The sequence below is a fragment of the Athene noctua genome, chromosome 2 (genome assembly GCF_965140245.1).
Source record: "Athene noctua chromosome 2, bAthNoc1.hap1.1, whole genome shotgun sequence".
Lineage (NCBI taxonomy): Eukaryota > Metazoa > Chordata > Aves > Strigiformes > Strigidae > Athene > Athene noctua.
In genome coordinates, this window is record NC_134038.1 from 5,591,720 (window position 1) to 5,609,720 (window position 18,001).

At 39.5% G+C, this 18,001-nt stretch overlaps 1 protein-coding gene across 5 annotated transcripts in view; it reads left to right on the forward strand.

Annotated features, from left to right (window-relative positions):
* The window catches only part of TRAPPC9 (trafficking protein particle complex subunit 9), a 534,962-nt gene that overhangs the window by 204,224 nt on the left and 312,737 nt on the right, over nt 1-18,001 (forward strand). For all 5 annotated transcript variants that reach the window (XM_074898387.1, XM_074898390.1, XM_074898389.1 and 2 more), the window contains one exon: nt 8,156-8,266. In XM_074898387.1, the coding sequence (XP_074754488.1) occupies nt 8,156-8,266 (111 nt within the window). The remainder of the gene's footprint in view (nt 1-8,155; nt 8,267-18,001) is intronic.

Genomic DNA, 18,001 nt, shown 5'->3' on the forward strand with positions numbered 1-18,001 from the left:
GGCTTGCAGATCACTGAAGTCTTAAAGTGCCTCAGGGATCTACTTGCTTGAGTGTTTATTAACCATAAAATGCAGATAAATCTACACAGTAAAATTGTATTCTGTGTCTTCTGTAATCAAGCATATCATGTTAATTGATTCGTTATCAGATCTTAGCCCCAAAACTACTGGTGTGATTTCAGGCCTCAGTTCAGTTACCAGCAGATTAAAGACTGCCAGTAGAGATCTGATGGTAACGGTTCAGTGTAAGGGAAACATACTGTTGACAGCTTCATGTGATATACCCTTCATTTTGACATACCGTTAGCTCTGAGAAAGTCTCCCATTGAAGCTTGTGGTAGTTAGATTGTCTTGAGCTATCTCCTTTATATGTGTTGATTCTCTCAAAGGCATTATCTGCCAGTTTTGGCGGGCACTGAGTGTCCTTTCCTATTGCCTTTATCAAAGAGCAGGGAGCATGAAAAAATGCCAGAAAAAATCCTGCTTCACTCCTCACATTTGGTAAGAATTCAAGTAAGGCGTGCTCTGCATGCTGTGAGGTGCCTGTTGGTCTCCTTTTGTCCCTTGCTATTATGCCATCAGTACAAAAATGTTTTAAATTAGAGCCATCCACAGAGGTCAGAAAATCTTGGTCTTGCTTATTACAGAGTTGGTGAGATGGTCTGAATTTGTAGATGAAGTCAATTCACAGTGTGACAGGGATGCTGACTTCACTTTTGGGCAAAGTTCCGAAGCCAGATATGTAAGAATATTCTTACCTGTAAATTCTACAATTTCAAGATGATGAACAAGGTAAATTGTTTAATTTTCTTCAGGCAGCGAACTTTTATTCCTGTCTTAAAACCCCTGTACAGCTGACGAGACGTCAGCTGCAGATCTCTTTTGGCAAGTGCAGAGGCTTAGACTCTGTTCTTGTAATTGAGTCAGAGAAAAAAAATAAAAAAAGGAACTGCAGCAGGTTTGACACTGTTAAATTCAAAGTGTCGGTTTATCTAACTGAATCTAACGAAAGTTAATTTTCCTTTGTACCATTAATATATATAATTTAATAGAGCATTTTAGTTTTGTAAAGAATGTATCCGTTCATAATAAAGCTTGCAGCGTGCTCCCTGGTCTAAGACCTTCCATTGTTTTGTATTTACAGTTAGGATCCACTTTTTTCGACTTAGTTACACTGAAGTGTTTGGAGACTGAAAAAGAACAGTCTTGACTCTGTTTAGGGTTCTCAGGAAATCCTCAGCTTGGTGGGCAGAACTTTGAGTCTTAATCAAATCAGACATTTTTCTGAATTTTTCAGGGTTGCCCACATTTTCACTACAACAGACTGCAACACGGCCTCTTCAGCAGTCAGGTTCACGTTAGAAATCATTTACAAATCATACAAGAGAAAGAGTAAATAGGATGCTGCTTCTGTCGTGTTCTAACAAACACTCTTGTTATACAACTGAAAAGTTCTGTAATGTTTCCTGAAACACTTCTTGGGTTTATGTAGCTGAATTTTTAAATTAAATGTTCACATTTGCTTCATTCACAATGAGAGTCAACTACATACTGACAGGCAGCTCTTTCTCATTATTTCAGTGTTCAGATGTCATAGAGCTGTGAAGGGTGGAAAAAACCCTCTTTTTGGTTGGGTGCTTGAAGAGCAATCTGTTTACTTGAAGGAAGGCTAAGATATGACCTGTTTAAAACGATTAGATGTTTATACATAGAGAAAATAATGAATATTAAATTCACTGGTTTGTTGATGAAAAACAGTAATAATAAAAGCCAGTCAAAATGTAAACCAGTCAAATTCAACTATAAATAAAGCTCTCATTTTGATCAATTAGGTGGATAAACCATTAGAAAAGTTTGTCAAGCAATGGATTTAATAACCATTTCTTAATGTTCTCAGAGCTGGATGTCTTTCTAGAATATATTCTTTATTTATACACACACCATTGAGCTCAATATAGATTCTACAGAATGGTAACCCCATGACACATGGAAGGTTACATCCAATAGTTAAATCATCTTGCTAACCTTAAGCTCTGCTAATGGTGTAATGTTACAGTGGGTTCATGAAAGAGCAGCAAAAAGTAGCTTACAGATTGAGAGAATTGATTTTTGAGATCAAAATGTTAAATATGTACAGTTTGGCACATGAAGACATGAGAACATAAATCTGCAAATATTTATAGATGTGCTGGGAATATTTAGCATAATTGAAAAGGTTTACAACTGGGAGAAGTCAGATGAGGACGATTCTTGGAATATGTGAAAAGACTTTTTAACAGTAAAATGGATAATCTGACTTAATCATCTGAAGTTAGTTTCATTTTTAGAGAATTTAATAAAAATTAAATTGAATTAAAGAAACCCTATTGACAACACAATAGCACCAACAGAGATGCTCTAGGTCATTGTTTTGCTGTGTTGCTCTTTGTGTTTGTCAGTGGATTCTGGAGAATAGGGTTGTCATCCAGCACACCATTGCCTGTCGTCATTGTCAATGCTCTTCACTTTCTGATGTCTCGTTTTGAGTAGGGATGCCTGTTTAAAGAAAACAGAGAAGAAGCAAACAAAAATGTGGATGTGAAAACACTCCATGATTTCAGCTGATGGGGAAACTGGGCTGAGTCAGAATGTAGATAACTTGCCAAACCCCCCTGAGCATTTCTTGTTTAAACTGACTTTCAAACTAAGCTAGAAACAGAACTGCAATAAGATTATTCACTGAAGTGAGCCATCATTACAGCACTGCAGCTGCATCTGCTTTTTAATACTGTATTAAATGTTACTGAAAAATATCCTCTGCTGGCATTTTGGAGTGGATAGGAATAGTAATTGCAATAGAAAGAAATTTCTAGATCACAGTGTAATTGTCTCTTGCCTTAAGTTCCCATGGCCCCAGTTTTGTGACTATTTTTGGAACCATGACTGGCATTGTAAGATTTTAAAAATACAGCATGATTCATCATGTCACTAACATTTGTTAGTGTTATTCTGCAGTAGAGGATAACAAGTTTATTTATACAAGAAATCTTCAAGACACTATTGAATTAACTCAATTTTCAATAAAAAGTTAAGAATTATTATTTTTTATTGTTTGAAATGAGTATTGATTTAAATTTGCATGTTATTCTGAGACCTCCAGATTCTAAATTGATCAATGTTTCCTTGTAATTCTAGTTTTTACCTGTACGGTGTTCTGATGTATAGACCTTTGTGTTACTTGTAAAAGAAAATCTTGAACATGAAATTTATGACAGATCTTTCTAAAGGAAACATCATAGCAAAAATAAGGTAGATCATGGAAATGAAAAAATACTTCCAGAATAAAATGGGAGACCTGGTTACCCAGGACATGGAGAAGGCTGAGGTACTCAATGACTTCTTTGCCTCAGTCTTCACCAGCAAGTGCTCCAGCCACACCGCCCAAGAGGCAGAAGCAAAAGGGGGGACTGGGAGAATGAAGAACTGCCCACTGTAGGAGAAGATTAGGTTCAAGACCATCTAAGGGGCTTGAAGGTACAGAAGTGTGTGGGACCTGATAAGATGCATCCATGGGCTCTGAGGGAACTGGTGGATGAAGTGCCTAAGCCACTATCCATCATATTTGAGAAGTCATGGCAGTCCTGTGAAGTTCCCACTGACTGGAAAAGGGGAAACATACCCTTCATTTTTAAAAAAGGAAAAAAGAAGGACCAGGCCATTAACTCTCACCTCTGTACCTGACAAGGTGATGGAGCGAATCATCCTGGAAACTATGCAAGGGCACATGGGAAATAAGGTGATGATTGGTGACAGCCAACATGGCTTCCCTAAGGGCAAATTGTGCCTGACAAACCTGGTGGCCTTCTACGACGGGGTTACAGCGTTGGTGGAGAAGGGAAGAGCAATTGTTATCATCTACCTGGACTGGTGCAAAGCATCTGACACTGTCCTGAACAACATCCTTGCCTCTGAATTTGAGAGACATGGATTTGACACGTGGACCACTCAGTCGATAAGGAATTGGCTGGGTGGTTGCACTCGAAGAGTTGTGCAGCTCGATGTCCCAGTGGAGAGCAGTGACCAGTGGTATTCCTCAGGGGTTGGGACCGGCGCTGTTTAACGTCTTTGTTGGTGACATGGACAGTGTATTGAGTGCACCCTCAGCAAGTTTGCCAATGACACCAAGGTATGTGATGTGGCCAGCACGCTGGAGGGAAGGGATGTGCCATCCAAAGGGACATCAGAAGGACATGGACCTGTTAGAACAGGTACAGAGGAGACCACAAAGTGATCAGGAGGCTGGAGTACCTTCCCTATGAGGACAGGCTGAGAGAGTCGGGGTTGTTCATCCTAGAAAAGAGAAGGCTCCAGGGAGACCTTATAGCAGGTCCATGTCCTCCTGATGTTGGGCCCCAGAGCTGAGTGCAGTACTCCAGGTGGGGTATCACAGGAGTGGATAGAGGAGGAGAATCACTTCTGCTGACCTGCCGGTCACACTTCTTTTAATGTAGCCCAGGATACTTGAACACTTTAAACCCCTTAAAACGTATATTAAAAGAAACCTACCACCCCACTTTCACTTTTTAGTTTTGCGCAGAGACATGCCACTGTCCACAAGCAGTGCTTGCCTGTCATTTAGTGCCTGATTGCATGTGACATTGCTGTCACTTTCGTAACCTCAACCTCATCCTGTGCTTATCCTATGAGTGTTCCCATCTCAAGGGTTTGCAGGGTAGCAACACAGTTCCTCCTTCTGGTGGGTTGACCCTGGCTGTGGGTCAGGTGTCCATCAAAGCTGCTCTATCAGTCCCTTCCTCAGCTGGACAGGGGAGAGAAAATATAAGAAAAGGCTGATGGGTCAAGATACGGATGAGGAGAGATCACTCACCAATTACCATCACGGGCAAAACAGACTTGACTTGGGGAAATTAGTTGGATTTATTACCAATCAAATCAGAGTAGGATAATGAGAAATAAAAACTAAAACACCTTCCCTGCAACCCTCCCTTCTACCTGGGCTTAATTTTGCTCCCAGTTTCTCTACCTCTTCCCCCGCAGTGGTGCAGGTGGATGGGCAATGGGGGTTGTGGTCAGTTCATCACTTGAGGGGAGGAGTCCTCACACACCGACACTCTTCCCCTGCTCCAGTGTGGGGTCCATCCCACAGGGAGTGGACAGTCCTTGATGAACTTCTCCAACATAAGTTCTTCCCTTGGGCTGCAGTTCTTCACAATCTGCTCCAGCATATGTCCCCTCTGTGGGGTGCAGTCCTTCAGGCACAGGCTGCTCCAGCGTGGGTCCCTCACGGGGTCACAAGTCCTGCCAGCAAACCTGCTCCAGCGTGGGCTCCTCTCTCCACGGGGCCACAGGTCCTGCCAGGAGCCTGCTCCAGCGTGGGCTTCCCATGGGATCACAGGGCCTCCACGGACTGCAGGTGGGTCTTTGCTCCACCATGGACCTCCATTGGTACAGGGCAATTGCTCTCCAGCAGTTTTTTTCCCACATTCTTACATACCTTATCCCAGAGGTGCTACTACCGTTACTGATTGGCTTGACCTTGGCCAGTGACGGGTGCATCTTGGAGCCGATTGGCAAGGGGGAAGCTTCTGGCATCTTCTCACAGAAGCTACCAGCTACTAAAACCTTGCCATGCAAACCCAGTATACTCCTGTATATGCTCTGGAAATGGTATCTCTTGGTTTTCAGAAGAGGGTTGTATTACGAAACAGGGAACCTGTTTCCAGAGTAGAAAAACAGTTCTTAAATTTTGCATTTCCTGAGTTTAATTGACTTTAGAATGGCTGATATTTGAGTTTAATTGTAAAGTATTATGCAGTAGGGTAAATATACTTGGTTGCTGGAGACACAAAGCTGTATCTTACTTACAGATTCACAGAATAGTCTAGGTTGGAAAAGACCTTGAAGATCATCCAGTCCAACCATCAACCCAACATTAACAGTTCCCAACTACACCAGATCTCTCAGCACTATGTCGACCCGACTCTTAAACCCCTCCAGGGATGGGGACTCCACCACCTCCCTGGGCAGCCCATTCCAACACCCAACAGCCCCTTCTGGAAAGAAATGCTTCCTAATATCTAGTCTAAACCTTCCCTGTCACAATTTGAGGCCATTCTCTCTTGTCCTATTGCTTATTACTTGGTTAAAGAGACTCATCCTCCCTCTCTGCACCCTCCTTTCAGGTAGCTGTAGAGGGTGATGAGGTCTCCCCTCAGCCTCCTCTTCTCCAGACTAAACCCCCCCAGTTCCCTCAGCCGCTCCCCAGCAGACCTGTGCTCCAGACCCTGCACCAGCTCCGTTGCCCTTCTCTGGCCACGCTCGAGTCATTCAATGGCCTTTTGGGGTGAGGGGCCCAAAAGTGAACACAGGAATCAAGGGGCGACCTCACCAGTGCCGAGCCCAGGGCTCAGATCCCTTCCCTGTCCCTGCTGGCCACGCTATTGCTGACACAAGCCAGGATGCCATTGGCCTTCTTGGCCCCCTGGGCACACTGCTGGCTCCTGTTCAGCCGGCTGTCAATCACCCCCCCAGGTCCCTCTCTGACTGGCAGCTCTCCAGCCACTCCTCCCCAGGCCTGTAGCCCTGCTGGGGGTTGTTGTGGCCCAAGGGCAGCCCCCGGCATTTGCCCTCAGTGAAACTCCCCCAGTTGGGCTCAGCCCATGGCTCCAGCCTGTCCAGGTCTCTCTGCAGAGCCTCCCTGCCCTCGAGCAGATCAACACTCCCACCCAACTGGGTGTCATCTGTAAACTGACTGAGGGTGCCCTCGATCACCTCATCCAGATCATCAATAAAGATGTTAAACAGGAGTGGCCCCAACACCCAGCCCTGGGGGACACCACTCGTGACCGGCCGCCAACTGGATTTAACTCCGTTCACCACAACTCTTTGGGCCCGGCCATCCTCACCTTACCAACATATTCCTTTCTTCCCTTTTGGGGATCTTCTTATTTCAAGGGAACTCTCTTAAATTAATGCTGTGGGTGGGTTGGTTCTCCTTCTGATTCCAAATACAAGTTACTTTTCCCTACTTACTGATTCCAATAGCAATTATATGAGATTAGACAATTTGTAATCTTTGTACAATGACTATAATAGTTTTTACTGTAATTCACAATAAGTCACTTAGGTTCATTATCTGTGCATTTAAACTTTGAAGTCATTGATATCTAACGCTAAATTGTAGTGGTGTTTAAGGCTGGGATATTTCTCTGTTGTTAAGTAGCTTCTTAGGAAGTTTTGAATTTCAGAGTAGACTGCTGAAGCAGTATTGCAGCTTTATGATTGTGTTTGGCATTTTGGTATCTGGTTCTGATGTTTTTCCATCTGTATCATATTGTAGTCACTCAATGCTGCTATTTATGCTTAGTTTTGCAAGGAAGAAAAATTTAAAAATAAGAATAAAAAATTACAATAAAGTTTTTTTCCCTGTATCTTTGTCAGTATTATTTCCTAAGGACACCAGAGACACGGCTGGTATATTTATACTGAATGCTTCTAAGGAATTTTGGATTTGAAGGATGGTAGCTGACAAATATGAAGTTTTCAGTGAGAGGTGCCTGTGTTTGCCTTTCTCACAGAAGAGACAGAGTTGTCTCTCTGAGTAGTTGGTATAATGGAAAAGTACTCTACTTGCCAGCGTGGTTTGGTCTGTAGACAGCCCAGGTACCATAGAAAATTGAATTGCTCCCTGACACTGGGCAAGGATTTAAATTTTTTCTTGTAAATTTGTTTCTTAAAAAGATAAGGTCGAAGTAATTTGAAATAATAAAACTGTTTCATGTGAATGCTCAGAGAACTAAAAAAAAAAAATCTGTGGCTTTTTCCATAGAAGTGAATCTGAAATGTGCAGGTGATGAAACGCTATGGGGCTTAATATTGTGCAAATTGTAATTGTCATGGAACTTTTTCTCTTTAGGATCTACGCTTCTGTCTAGTTTCAGTAAAACTTAAAAATAATCCAGTTATTAGAAAAAGTTATTTTTAGTAAAAGACTAAGATACTTCCGTAATTAGAGTAGGGTATAAAACATACATATGTCAATGTATGTATAGTTATGCATATATATTTATGTATAAATATTAATTATAATAAACATATAGTAATTCTATGGTGTGTTATTAAATTTGTCCTATTCTTTTTCCCCTCCTCTGAACAGCACCCGACAATGCCATCTGCTTCTTGATGTCTTCAATTCTACAGAACATGAGTTGACCATCAGTGCTAGGAATAACGAAGATTTAATTCTGCATGCTGGGGAGTGTCAGCGGTAAGTGTTTTCAGTATTAAAAGGGCTCTCTTTTAAACCCATTATTTATTTATATGCAATTGGTGGTATTTGGGCCTATTCTTTTTAAACATTGTACACATGTCAAAGAATATGATTTTTTCTTTCCTTAAGATGCATCACTGGGTGCTAGCAATAGTGTAAATAAATTTATTTGTCTATGAATCTAATAGTAATGAAAATAACAAAATACAAAATAGTTGGTTCTGAGGCGTACAGCTCATATAACTCGGGTTTTTTTAATGTTTCAATATAATTTTTATGTGCTCTGAATGTAGTTCTGATGATAAAACCTCATGTCACTAGTTTGTTATCCTTTCCTAGTTTTAAATAAACTTTATTTTTTTATGTAGTTCCCCAGCCATTTCATCAGTTTTCATAGAAAGAAAACTGCAGGTAAGATGGAGTAGAATTGAAAAAGCAATCAGGATCGCAATGGAAAAAAAAAAATCTAGATTAAGTAGGCTGTTAGTGTATTGGTTCTTACAAGCCTACTATGGTGATGTAAAGGTAATTTTGTAGGTAACTGTATCTACCTAGGACCCCTACTACCCTAGGTTACTTGGTTTATCTCCTTCAGATGATCTTTACATCTAGATGACACCGTTTTCATTTTAAAAAGATGAAACTGAAAAAGAAAATGTTTCTCTTCAGTCATGGGCTATCTGCAGAGTTTTCTTCTTTGAGGGAGCTGTGCTGCAGTCTTAAACCATGCAACTGATGAACTTATTTAAAGAGAGATATTTTCATGTCTTCAAATCTCAGTCTGAATATTGAGTTCAAAGTAAAAACACATCAATTGCAAAGCATGAAGTTGTCAGAAGAAGTATAAAATGTGTAACAATAGCAGTAAATTTGGAATGCTTTTTGCCTTAGTGACTTTGAAAGCACAGCCATGAGAAAATACGATGACTCAAACCATGGCTGAGTTTTTTCAGTTTTACTTTATCAGGGAATTGACAAAAATATCAGTAACATACAACGCTTGTTCCTTTTATTTAGAGAGAATTGGGTTATTTTATTTATTTTTTTTTTAAAGTGGTTTAAATACTCACCAAAACATTCATGTTCTTATCTGTACTGTTTTGTAATTTTCTTTTTATGCCTCTTGCTATTCCCCATGATTTTTGTAATTGGAAAGCACCTTGAAATTTTTCACTCCCAGTTTTTGGGACAATATGTAACAAATAAAAATAATGCTACAGAAAAGGTTATGAAATTACTTTGCTCCTTGATTGAATTACTTCTAGTTTCCTATGGATTTAATAATTTAAGTTTAAATATCCTTAAATCGTTACATTATAATGGATATAAACCCTTTCAATAAGTCTTTTGAAACAGTCATTTATCAAGGTGGATCGTGTATTTGTTGCAGGTATTTAAACCTTTTAAGGATAGTGATTTTTATTCTTACTGCAAAATATGTTATTTTTTTCCCCTTGGTTAGAAATCGCACTGAGTTTTCTATCAGTTCTAAAGTCATTTGTTAGCTATTTCCTGAATGGTAAGTGCTTTTGATTGTAATAATGTGTTTATAGCTCCTGTGTTGCTTAGAGTTTTAATTTTTATTCTGATGAATCTGCTACAGAAACTTAGGTGGAAGATCAAAAAAAAAAAAAAAAAAAAGACAAAACCCAGAAATCTTCCTCTTTTTTGAGCAATGGTTCTAGATCTTTCTTTTTTTGACGTAGGGCAGTCATTCTCAGGAGTTTGCATTTGAACCAAGTGTTTTCAGTACAAATATACAATACTTTTCAAGAAGGCCTCCTCTTTGATTCTCCTTTTATCCTTTTTTTCTTTGGCCATCGATTTTTGTTAATATCTGATTAATATTTGAAGAGATGCTCTTCAGTCAAGTTCAGGTTTTTTCCCCCCTTTCCTGTATCTCCTTGATTCCCCCCTCATCCTTAATGTTTGCCTCATTCCACTTTTATTTAAATTATAACTTTTTTGCCAGCTTCGGTCACTCTTGCTTCCTTTTGTTATTTACTCTCCCTCCATTCATCACCATCATTTTGAAATCTCTTGTCCTGACAAAGTGCAGATAGCAGGAAATTGTTTTCTTCGTTCCTGTTCTTATTGCTGGAGACTGTAAGTGTTTTCATATTCTTTCTACAGACCTACAGAGAAGGATAATGCCGCATCCTGCTTACATTTGCCTCTTTGCTTCCCACTTTGTATCTTTAGAAAGTGAAGTAACTTGGAAGTCGCTGATGTGTTGCTTCTCTTTTCAATATCACAGAGCCTGCTGTAGAATATTGAGTTTTGCCCTCCTGTGCCTGGTGAGAGGGATTTTACAGGGGATTCTTCCATTGCTTTTAGGTGAAATGAAGAATGGTGATGGAAGACTCTGGATGTTACACTTATTAAAGCACTCTCAGTAACATATTTTATTTATAACAAAGGTATACAATTAGCCATGGTGTTGGAAATAGGGAGGGTGGAGGAGATGGAAGCAGAAATGCCAAAAAGAGTTTGGAATCATCAGCAGATCAGTACTGGTAATGCCAAATCTTGCTGAGTCCATGCAGGGCAGTCCCTGGTGTCCATCTTACAGTATCCATATTATTTGGTGCATTCCAGGCCCCTCATGTTCTCTGGATTATTTGTGTTTATGTAGAATGCATAAAATACTACACATCCTTTTTACTTTAAGGCTCAAAGTGAAGTTTGTTTCAATCAGTTTAGAGACAGGGAAATAATACCTGTTACAGTGACACTGCATACACTATGAAAAAACGGTGGTATACTATTAAGGAAAAGTGACATCCTTTAGGCCATTAAAATACTACCTGGAAAATATATGCCTTTTGTACAGTAAGATTATTTTGCTGATTAGCAGAGATTATCATTTTAGCTTTCAGGCAACCTTAAGCTTACAATTTACTGTACTTTTTAAGCCCCTGGTTGGGAGTATTTAGTGTGTGCATTGTAACTGTTCTTGGATATGTATATAAGCAGTGTTTCTGAGAAGCGACACTCTTTTCCCTCTATTTTAGGATAGAGCAACACATGCTTTGCTCCCTATCATTTCATAGTAAGAAATGGTAATTTGGGCTCAGTGATTATTTTGTTCCCTCATTTTTCTGTCTTTTATCGTTATATGTTCTGCAAACACACCAATGGAAAGGATCGGCTTTTTATTTTTTTCATCTATCCCAAGATGTTACTTAGTGATTTCATACTTCCCTTTGTGGTTTCCATATGACATGAAATGTTCCTTTGTGTCCCACTGTGGGACAATTAGTGGTATGTTTTACTTTCAGCTCTTTTGTTCTCAGAAGTCTGTGTAGGGAGGAGGGAGAACTAAGACTGATTTAGAGGAGAGAAGGAGAAGAAAGGAAATTCGCTCTCTGACTCCTATAAGGTGGTATGCTGAAGAAAAGACAGGAGCGAGGGTTTTGGAGGGTCCTTTGTTGAACTCCTGAAAATAAATTTAGAGTTCATTACAAAGCTAGATTCAAAATCAAATGACTTTTTGCTGCTTTACATCTGCAAGAGGCTTTTTAAAGCTTTAATATAAACAGGGAAATACGTTGGGCAACTGATGTCCTGAAAAAAGTTGTCAGACAAGTTACTCATCTGAAGTTCTGGCTGCAGCGAATAATGCTGAAGTGTTGGCAACATCTTCAGTTAATAACAAATGTTTGATATACCACACTATGGTGTCAACATGTTTTCTTAATCTATCTGGTTGAATATACTTCACGTGATGATGAGGGAACCAAGCTCTCTGATATATGCTATTGGAAAGTTCAGCCTTCAGATATTTTTCTAGACTAGCAGAGCCTCCTGTCTGCAAAGCTGTTTCTTGAAGTAGTCAACGGCACCCTGTTGAAGGGGCTTTGCTGTGAACATGTTTTGAATGTAATCAGCAGTAAAACGAAACTTGTTTATCGCAACGATGTGGCATTCCAGAGGTTGTTCTGAAATAGAAGAATATAGCAGACAGCTCTTGGAGGGGAATTGTATTATGTATAACAAAAAAGTGTTGCCACTAGCAGTGATTTTAATTTATTGAAAAACTTAGGTATGGTAATTATTGTGTTTCTTACTTGATTATCAAACCATTAAAATTAAATTTCACGACAACCCTCGTTTATGCGTAAATCACTTCATAATTTATGGTAATAGATGTTATCTCATTACGTGCCCCAGGATATCTCATCTGGTACAACACACCCTGCATTGCCTTTACATTTCTATTCTGTGCACGGTGCGTCTGGCATTTGGGAATGGCAGACATCATCGTCAGTGGAAGATTTATCATGGTGATGGTCTGAGGAGATCAATCCTCTCATCTGTCCTTGTGGTGCAACACAACTGAGTTGTTAAAATCTTCCATGTATATGAGACTCCACAGTTGGTGGCTGTAGATGTAACACAGACATTAGAGTTTTCAGACTGGTTTTGGCATCGGTGTGAGGACCGTAGGGATTGAAGCTTGGGACTGCCCAGGAATAGGTCTGGACTGAGGAGTTAAGAAATGAAGGGCACACAGGACATGGGTAAGAATAGTCTGGAAAAAATCAGTCAAACGGTGTCAGTCACGGAGGAGCTGTGAAGGGTCTCGTAATCATTCGGGCATCTTCCCTGTTAGAGTGGAAATATTCTCCACTAGATTCTGGAATGAAATCTAAAATTTTTTGAGAGCTGTAATTCCTTGAGAATAGTAAGTAGTCCTGAAGCTTCTGGATAGATGTATCCTTTGTACAGACGATCATCAATGAGGAAATACTTTTATTGATAATTCAAATGGCAGAGGCTTTTGTGCAAAATTTACAGGTTTTGACAAGTGCTGGTGCCCCATAGGAGTGCTGATCTAAAACAATATGAGGGACTTTTGGCCTTTTTTTTTTTTTTTTTTTAATTGGGAGTTGCATAAGAAAAAATGGGCTAAAGAAATACTACAGTAGCAAAGTCAACAGTCAGAAGTTAAGAACTGCCAAGCTTCTTGCTGGGTCAGCAGTTCCTGCCTTTTAGCAGGGTTATAGGATTAAATGAGTGAGTTTACTTACACATATCCACTATAGTGAGTTTTGTTGGGGTTTTTTAGTCAGCAAAAGTGTGGGCATTTTTCTCAGTTTTGATAAGTGAACTTTTCTATATATTGACCACCTATTTTAAAATATTTTTTTTGTTAAAATCTAATGAATTAAGAATAATTAAAGAAACATGTTAATATTTTGATTTTTATACCTCTTGTCACATACTACGGTGTTTCTTTCATCCATAGAAAGGAAATATTTTTTTAAAAGTCCTTTGTGTGCATAGTATTAATGAGAGTCATTGACTACTGCTGACTACCGCTTAATTATTTTATTTAAATGCATTGATTAATTGAGATGTGAAGTCTGTGATGTGGTATACTGCAGTTTCCGTAGTGTTAGATAATAATGCACATAGATACTGAAAACATTTTGAAATAAGTCCTCCTGCAAAGTGTATGAGAACTAAAAATTTTGCCCCTTTTTAAACCATAAGTTCCCTTAATAAATTTATTGTCGATGTGTACGTAAATTATGACTGTTATTTCTCATAGCTGCCAAGTCAGTGTTTAATTTGTGCATTTGTTTATGACAGGGCATGTTGTCTGTATGAGAGATTAATGATTTTTTCCTTACATTGCTGTTGCACTTTATATTTTAAAGACAAAGCTGCTATGACTAAGGCTTTGCATGCTGTCATCGAGAGAAAATACAATTTCACAGCAATTTCCCTGGGTCTTCATGTTACATCCAGGCAAGCTGGATGTAGGCAAGCAATTTTGAGATACCTTCAAGTCAAATTAACAAATATCAAAGGTTATATTAACTAAATTATGAAAATCACTTGCTGTTTTCAGGGGAATCCTTTTTGGTTTGTTTTTTGACATTTGTTAAATACATATTGATTTTTTTTAAGGCTTGCCTTTTTTTACTAATAGCCAAATCAATCTTTAAAAATACTACATAATTTTGAGTGAATAATTAGTTATTTTCAACAAAGAAATTGAAAAGGGAGTATTTCTTTGGGTAGGGAAGTGAAATGTATCTAGTACTGGTCAGATGCGTAGTATGATCCAGTTCTAAAGTTCATATTTATTTCAAAGCATTTTGCAAAAATTGGAGATGTCACAGGAAGAATCTGCAAAAATTAATAGGTTGGCATAATAATAAACAGAATAATAAAAATTACAAGCAATAGAAGGAATAATAAAGAGAATTTTCAGGTTTGGACTGCTTTATAGTTAGAGCACATGAGGAATTCCTTTGCTGAAAGGCACATGCTTCCCATGACAAGTCAGTCCAGCTGCTCTTTTGATGTCCCTTCTGACCTTGGCTCTTCTATGATTCTGATTCCTTGGCGAGGTGCAAAGGCGTGATGGGTGATCGCAGGGTGGTTGTGAGGCCTCAGTGAGAGTGTACTGCAAAAAAGCAAATGTGATCTGAGAACAGGAAAGGCAAACAGAAATAGGGAATAGTAAGTAAGAATTCTGACATTCAGTTGTGGTTACACATATACAAGAAAGAGGAGATCAAACGGTAGAAGATTGAAATGCTGGGGTTTCAGCCCCAAGCCCCAAACTAAGGCTGACGTGGGTGATTCCCACAGCCCTTCCCAAAGGGGGGTGAGTTTCCCTTTAGGCTTCCCTCCAGGGTGGGGCGGCCTTGCAGACAGAGCCATTGGGTCAGTGAGCCCCAGGGGTCCCGCAGTGAGTAACCCAAGGTCAGGTGTCCACTGAGGGGTAACAGCTGGGACCCCTGGCAGGAGGGGCAGTGTCTGTGTGTGAGGGGGATGTCCTGTGCAGAGTTCCCTGTTGGGGAAGGACCTCCCGCCTCCCTGGGACTGGGCTCCACTCAGGTCTGGCTTTTGTAAACGTGGGCTGTGTAGGGATTCAGTGTGTGGCTTCCTTGGTCTGATGTGTTTGGCTGGTTGACCTGGTTGTCTCCTGTCCCTTCTATGGCAGACTGCATTTCACCGTTTATTCCACCCATTGTTGGTCGTGTGGTGTCGTTGTTGGGGTCAGTGGGATTGATGTTGATTATGTATAACCTGACTGACTTGTTTGTACCCCCAGCGCTCACCCATGGACTGACCCTTTTGTATCAAATACAATTTGGTTATTGGTTCATCTTTATGCTGGCTGTTTCCTTTATGCTAGGCCTGATAATTGGTAAAATAAAGATGCAGATAACTGTTGAAAATAATGTAGACGTCAAGTGTAGTTTGAGAAGCGCAGTACAATTTAGAAGGGATTATTAATGTATTCTATTAACTTGGGGACAGAGAAAGGCTTTTTTTTAAAGGTTAATGGAGGTGAGGGCACCAAGAAAAACTGACTTTTGAGCTGTCTATGAATATGGCTAGAAATGAAGAGATTTCCAGGCCTTGGATATCATCAGTTTGTTTAGCAGTCTCCCTCACAGAGAAGTGGAGGCAAAGAACCTGGCTGCTTCTAAGGTGTCCTCAGTGGAATTGCTAAAGACCTGCCTGCAGTTGCTGCACTTTCCAACTGGAAGAGCTTTTCCAGTGTCCTGTCCCTGTAATTGATGCCTATGTAGATTTTACAACAACAAATATGTGAAAAGATGTCTGTTCCTCCTTCCCCTCCTCAGTGCAATGTAATTCTTTTGTTCTGAAAATATAGTTATGTTGTATTTCTCCAAGCAATGTGCAGGCAAATGTCTTTCCTATGATTTGCATTTGAATTTAGCATTTCTGTTCCTTTCAGAAACACACATATTTGGAACACAGATAAGCCTCCATTCTCTAATTGCTGGTAGAGAGACTTTCCCTTTGGGTGGGCTTTCTCAGATTTTTCTGTATTAGATGTTTCTCCTCTCCCCTCCACTCTCCCAGCTTCACCTGAAACTCGGTGTATTGATTATATGAATTGGAGGATGCTACATTGGGTAGGCAACTGTTTTGATATTATACGACTTCTCATAAGATTCTTCTTTTTCCACTTCTTCAAAGGTAGATTTAAGTGAATTGACTGTTTTCCTAAATCAGGGGTGAAAAACTCACTGGCTCTAGCCTGCATGGCAATTTTTCCGACCTCTTTGAACACTGACTTGACCTCAGGAGATCCATTTTGTGCTATTTCTTATATTTTGTGTTTGTATCTAGGGAAACGGGAGGTCTGTGAGTGTAGGCCAAGTTTGCTTCTGACAGGATTTATTAAGTTTAATTGGGTACAGCATAAACATGGCTAGATAGATTGGCCCTTATACAAAATACCTCACAGATAGAATATGAGTTTGCCATCCTAGTTTTAGATGATCTGTAAATCACTCAAAATCCAAAATAAAAATCTTTATCTTCAATTTAAATCATAAGTATATCACAGGTTGCTGAAAGTGCAGGGTTCAAAAGCTGGCTCTTGAGAAGTCAGAATAATTGATTCAGAATTCAGATTTAGAAAAGATTTTTAAAAAAGAGTGTTTTTTTTTTTTAATAGAAGAAACCAGACTTTTTCTTTTCTTCATTTCTTCAACACTTAGAAAAATTATTTATTGAAATTTTTGGGTGCTAGTCACATTTGTGGAAACATTTGACAAAATGTGGGCCTATTACAAAAATGGCTGAAGTGCTAGTATTTTTTAATTGGGTTTTCATATTTGTGCAAAATATGTGGAAGAAAAAGTAAGAATGTAAGAAAATTCATAAATGTTTCTTTTGTTAGATAACAATGGAACCACAAGCTAAACAGAAAAAATTACTGCTTCCTGAATGAGTGTTTGCCTTTGTGTTTGCCCTTAATTCACACATATTCAAGCCGAGAGATTAATATTGTGGCTTTAGAAAATCATGTTTCAATGTTGATGGATGATGGAAAAAAGTGGAGAGTAAAGGTGAACATTATCAACCTTTCACTGGGCGTTAGTTTCCTCATTAGAATGAAATACAAAATACCAATATTCAGAGAAATAAATGATTCCATGGAAATTTGGGGTTTGTCTATTCTTTTTCTAGTGAATTTTCTAAACACTGAAGGAGAAAGGTAAGTAGTATTGATCGACATTGTTTTTTTCTAGCGATGTTTGTCAGTATTTCTGTGAGATGGAAACTTGATAAAAATTTCTGTTTTGTCCTGTACCTACTTAGTGGTTAGCACACCTGAAATAGGCTGTTGCTGTCCCTCTTCTTTTAGTAAAGACCAAGTTAGAAACCTAGGAATGCCAAGTAAGATGATGATAGACAACCACAGTGTAAAAAGAGGTGCCACACAGATGAGCACGGACAAGTAGGGAAGTGCATATTTGCGGCTCTACTAATATAGTTGACATGGCCCAAATTTCTGTAAGACTTGCCTTGCAGTGTAAATTCAAGGTAGGCTGCAAACAGTGTTACTGCAGAGGTTGTTTCATAATTCTTTCTTATCTAGTTGAACGTGGCGCTGCCTAAGGCATGGTAGGTGAAGGGAGCTGAAGGGATGATGTGTACCTGGGTGGGAGCTGGGCTGCAAAATATAAGTATCACTTGCATACTGCTGTGCTGCAAATGTGGGTCTTTGCAGCCACCTTCCAGGATAGCACTGGTTTGAGTGACGGGTCTGAACAGGATGGCCTCCAGAGGTCCCTTCCAACCTAAAATATTCTTTGATTTGAAAATCTACATACATATTGATAAGCTCACTCGTTCTTCCCAAGGCCAACAGCGTTGTATGGGCACATGCCCATATGAGTTGTTTATCACTTTTATCCTCTTAAGACTTCCCGTCATCCCAACATT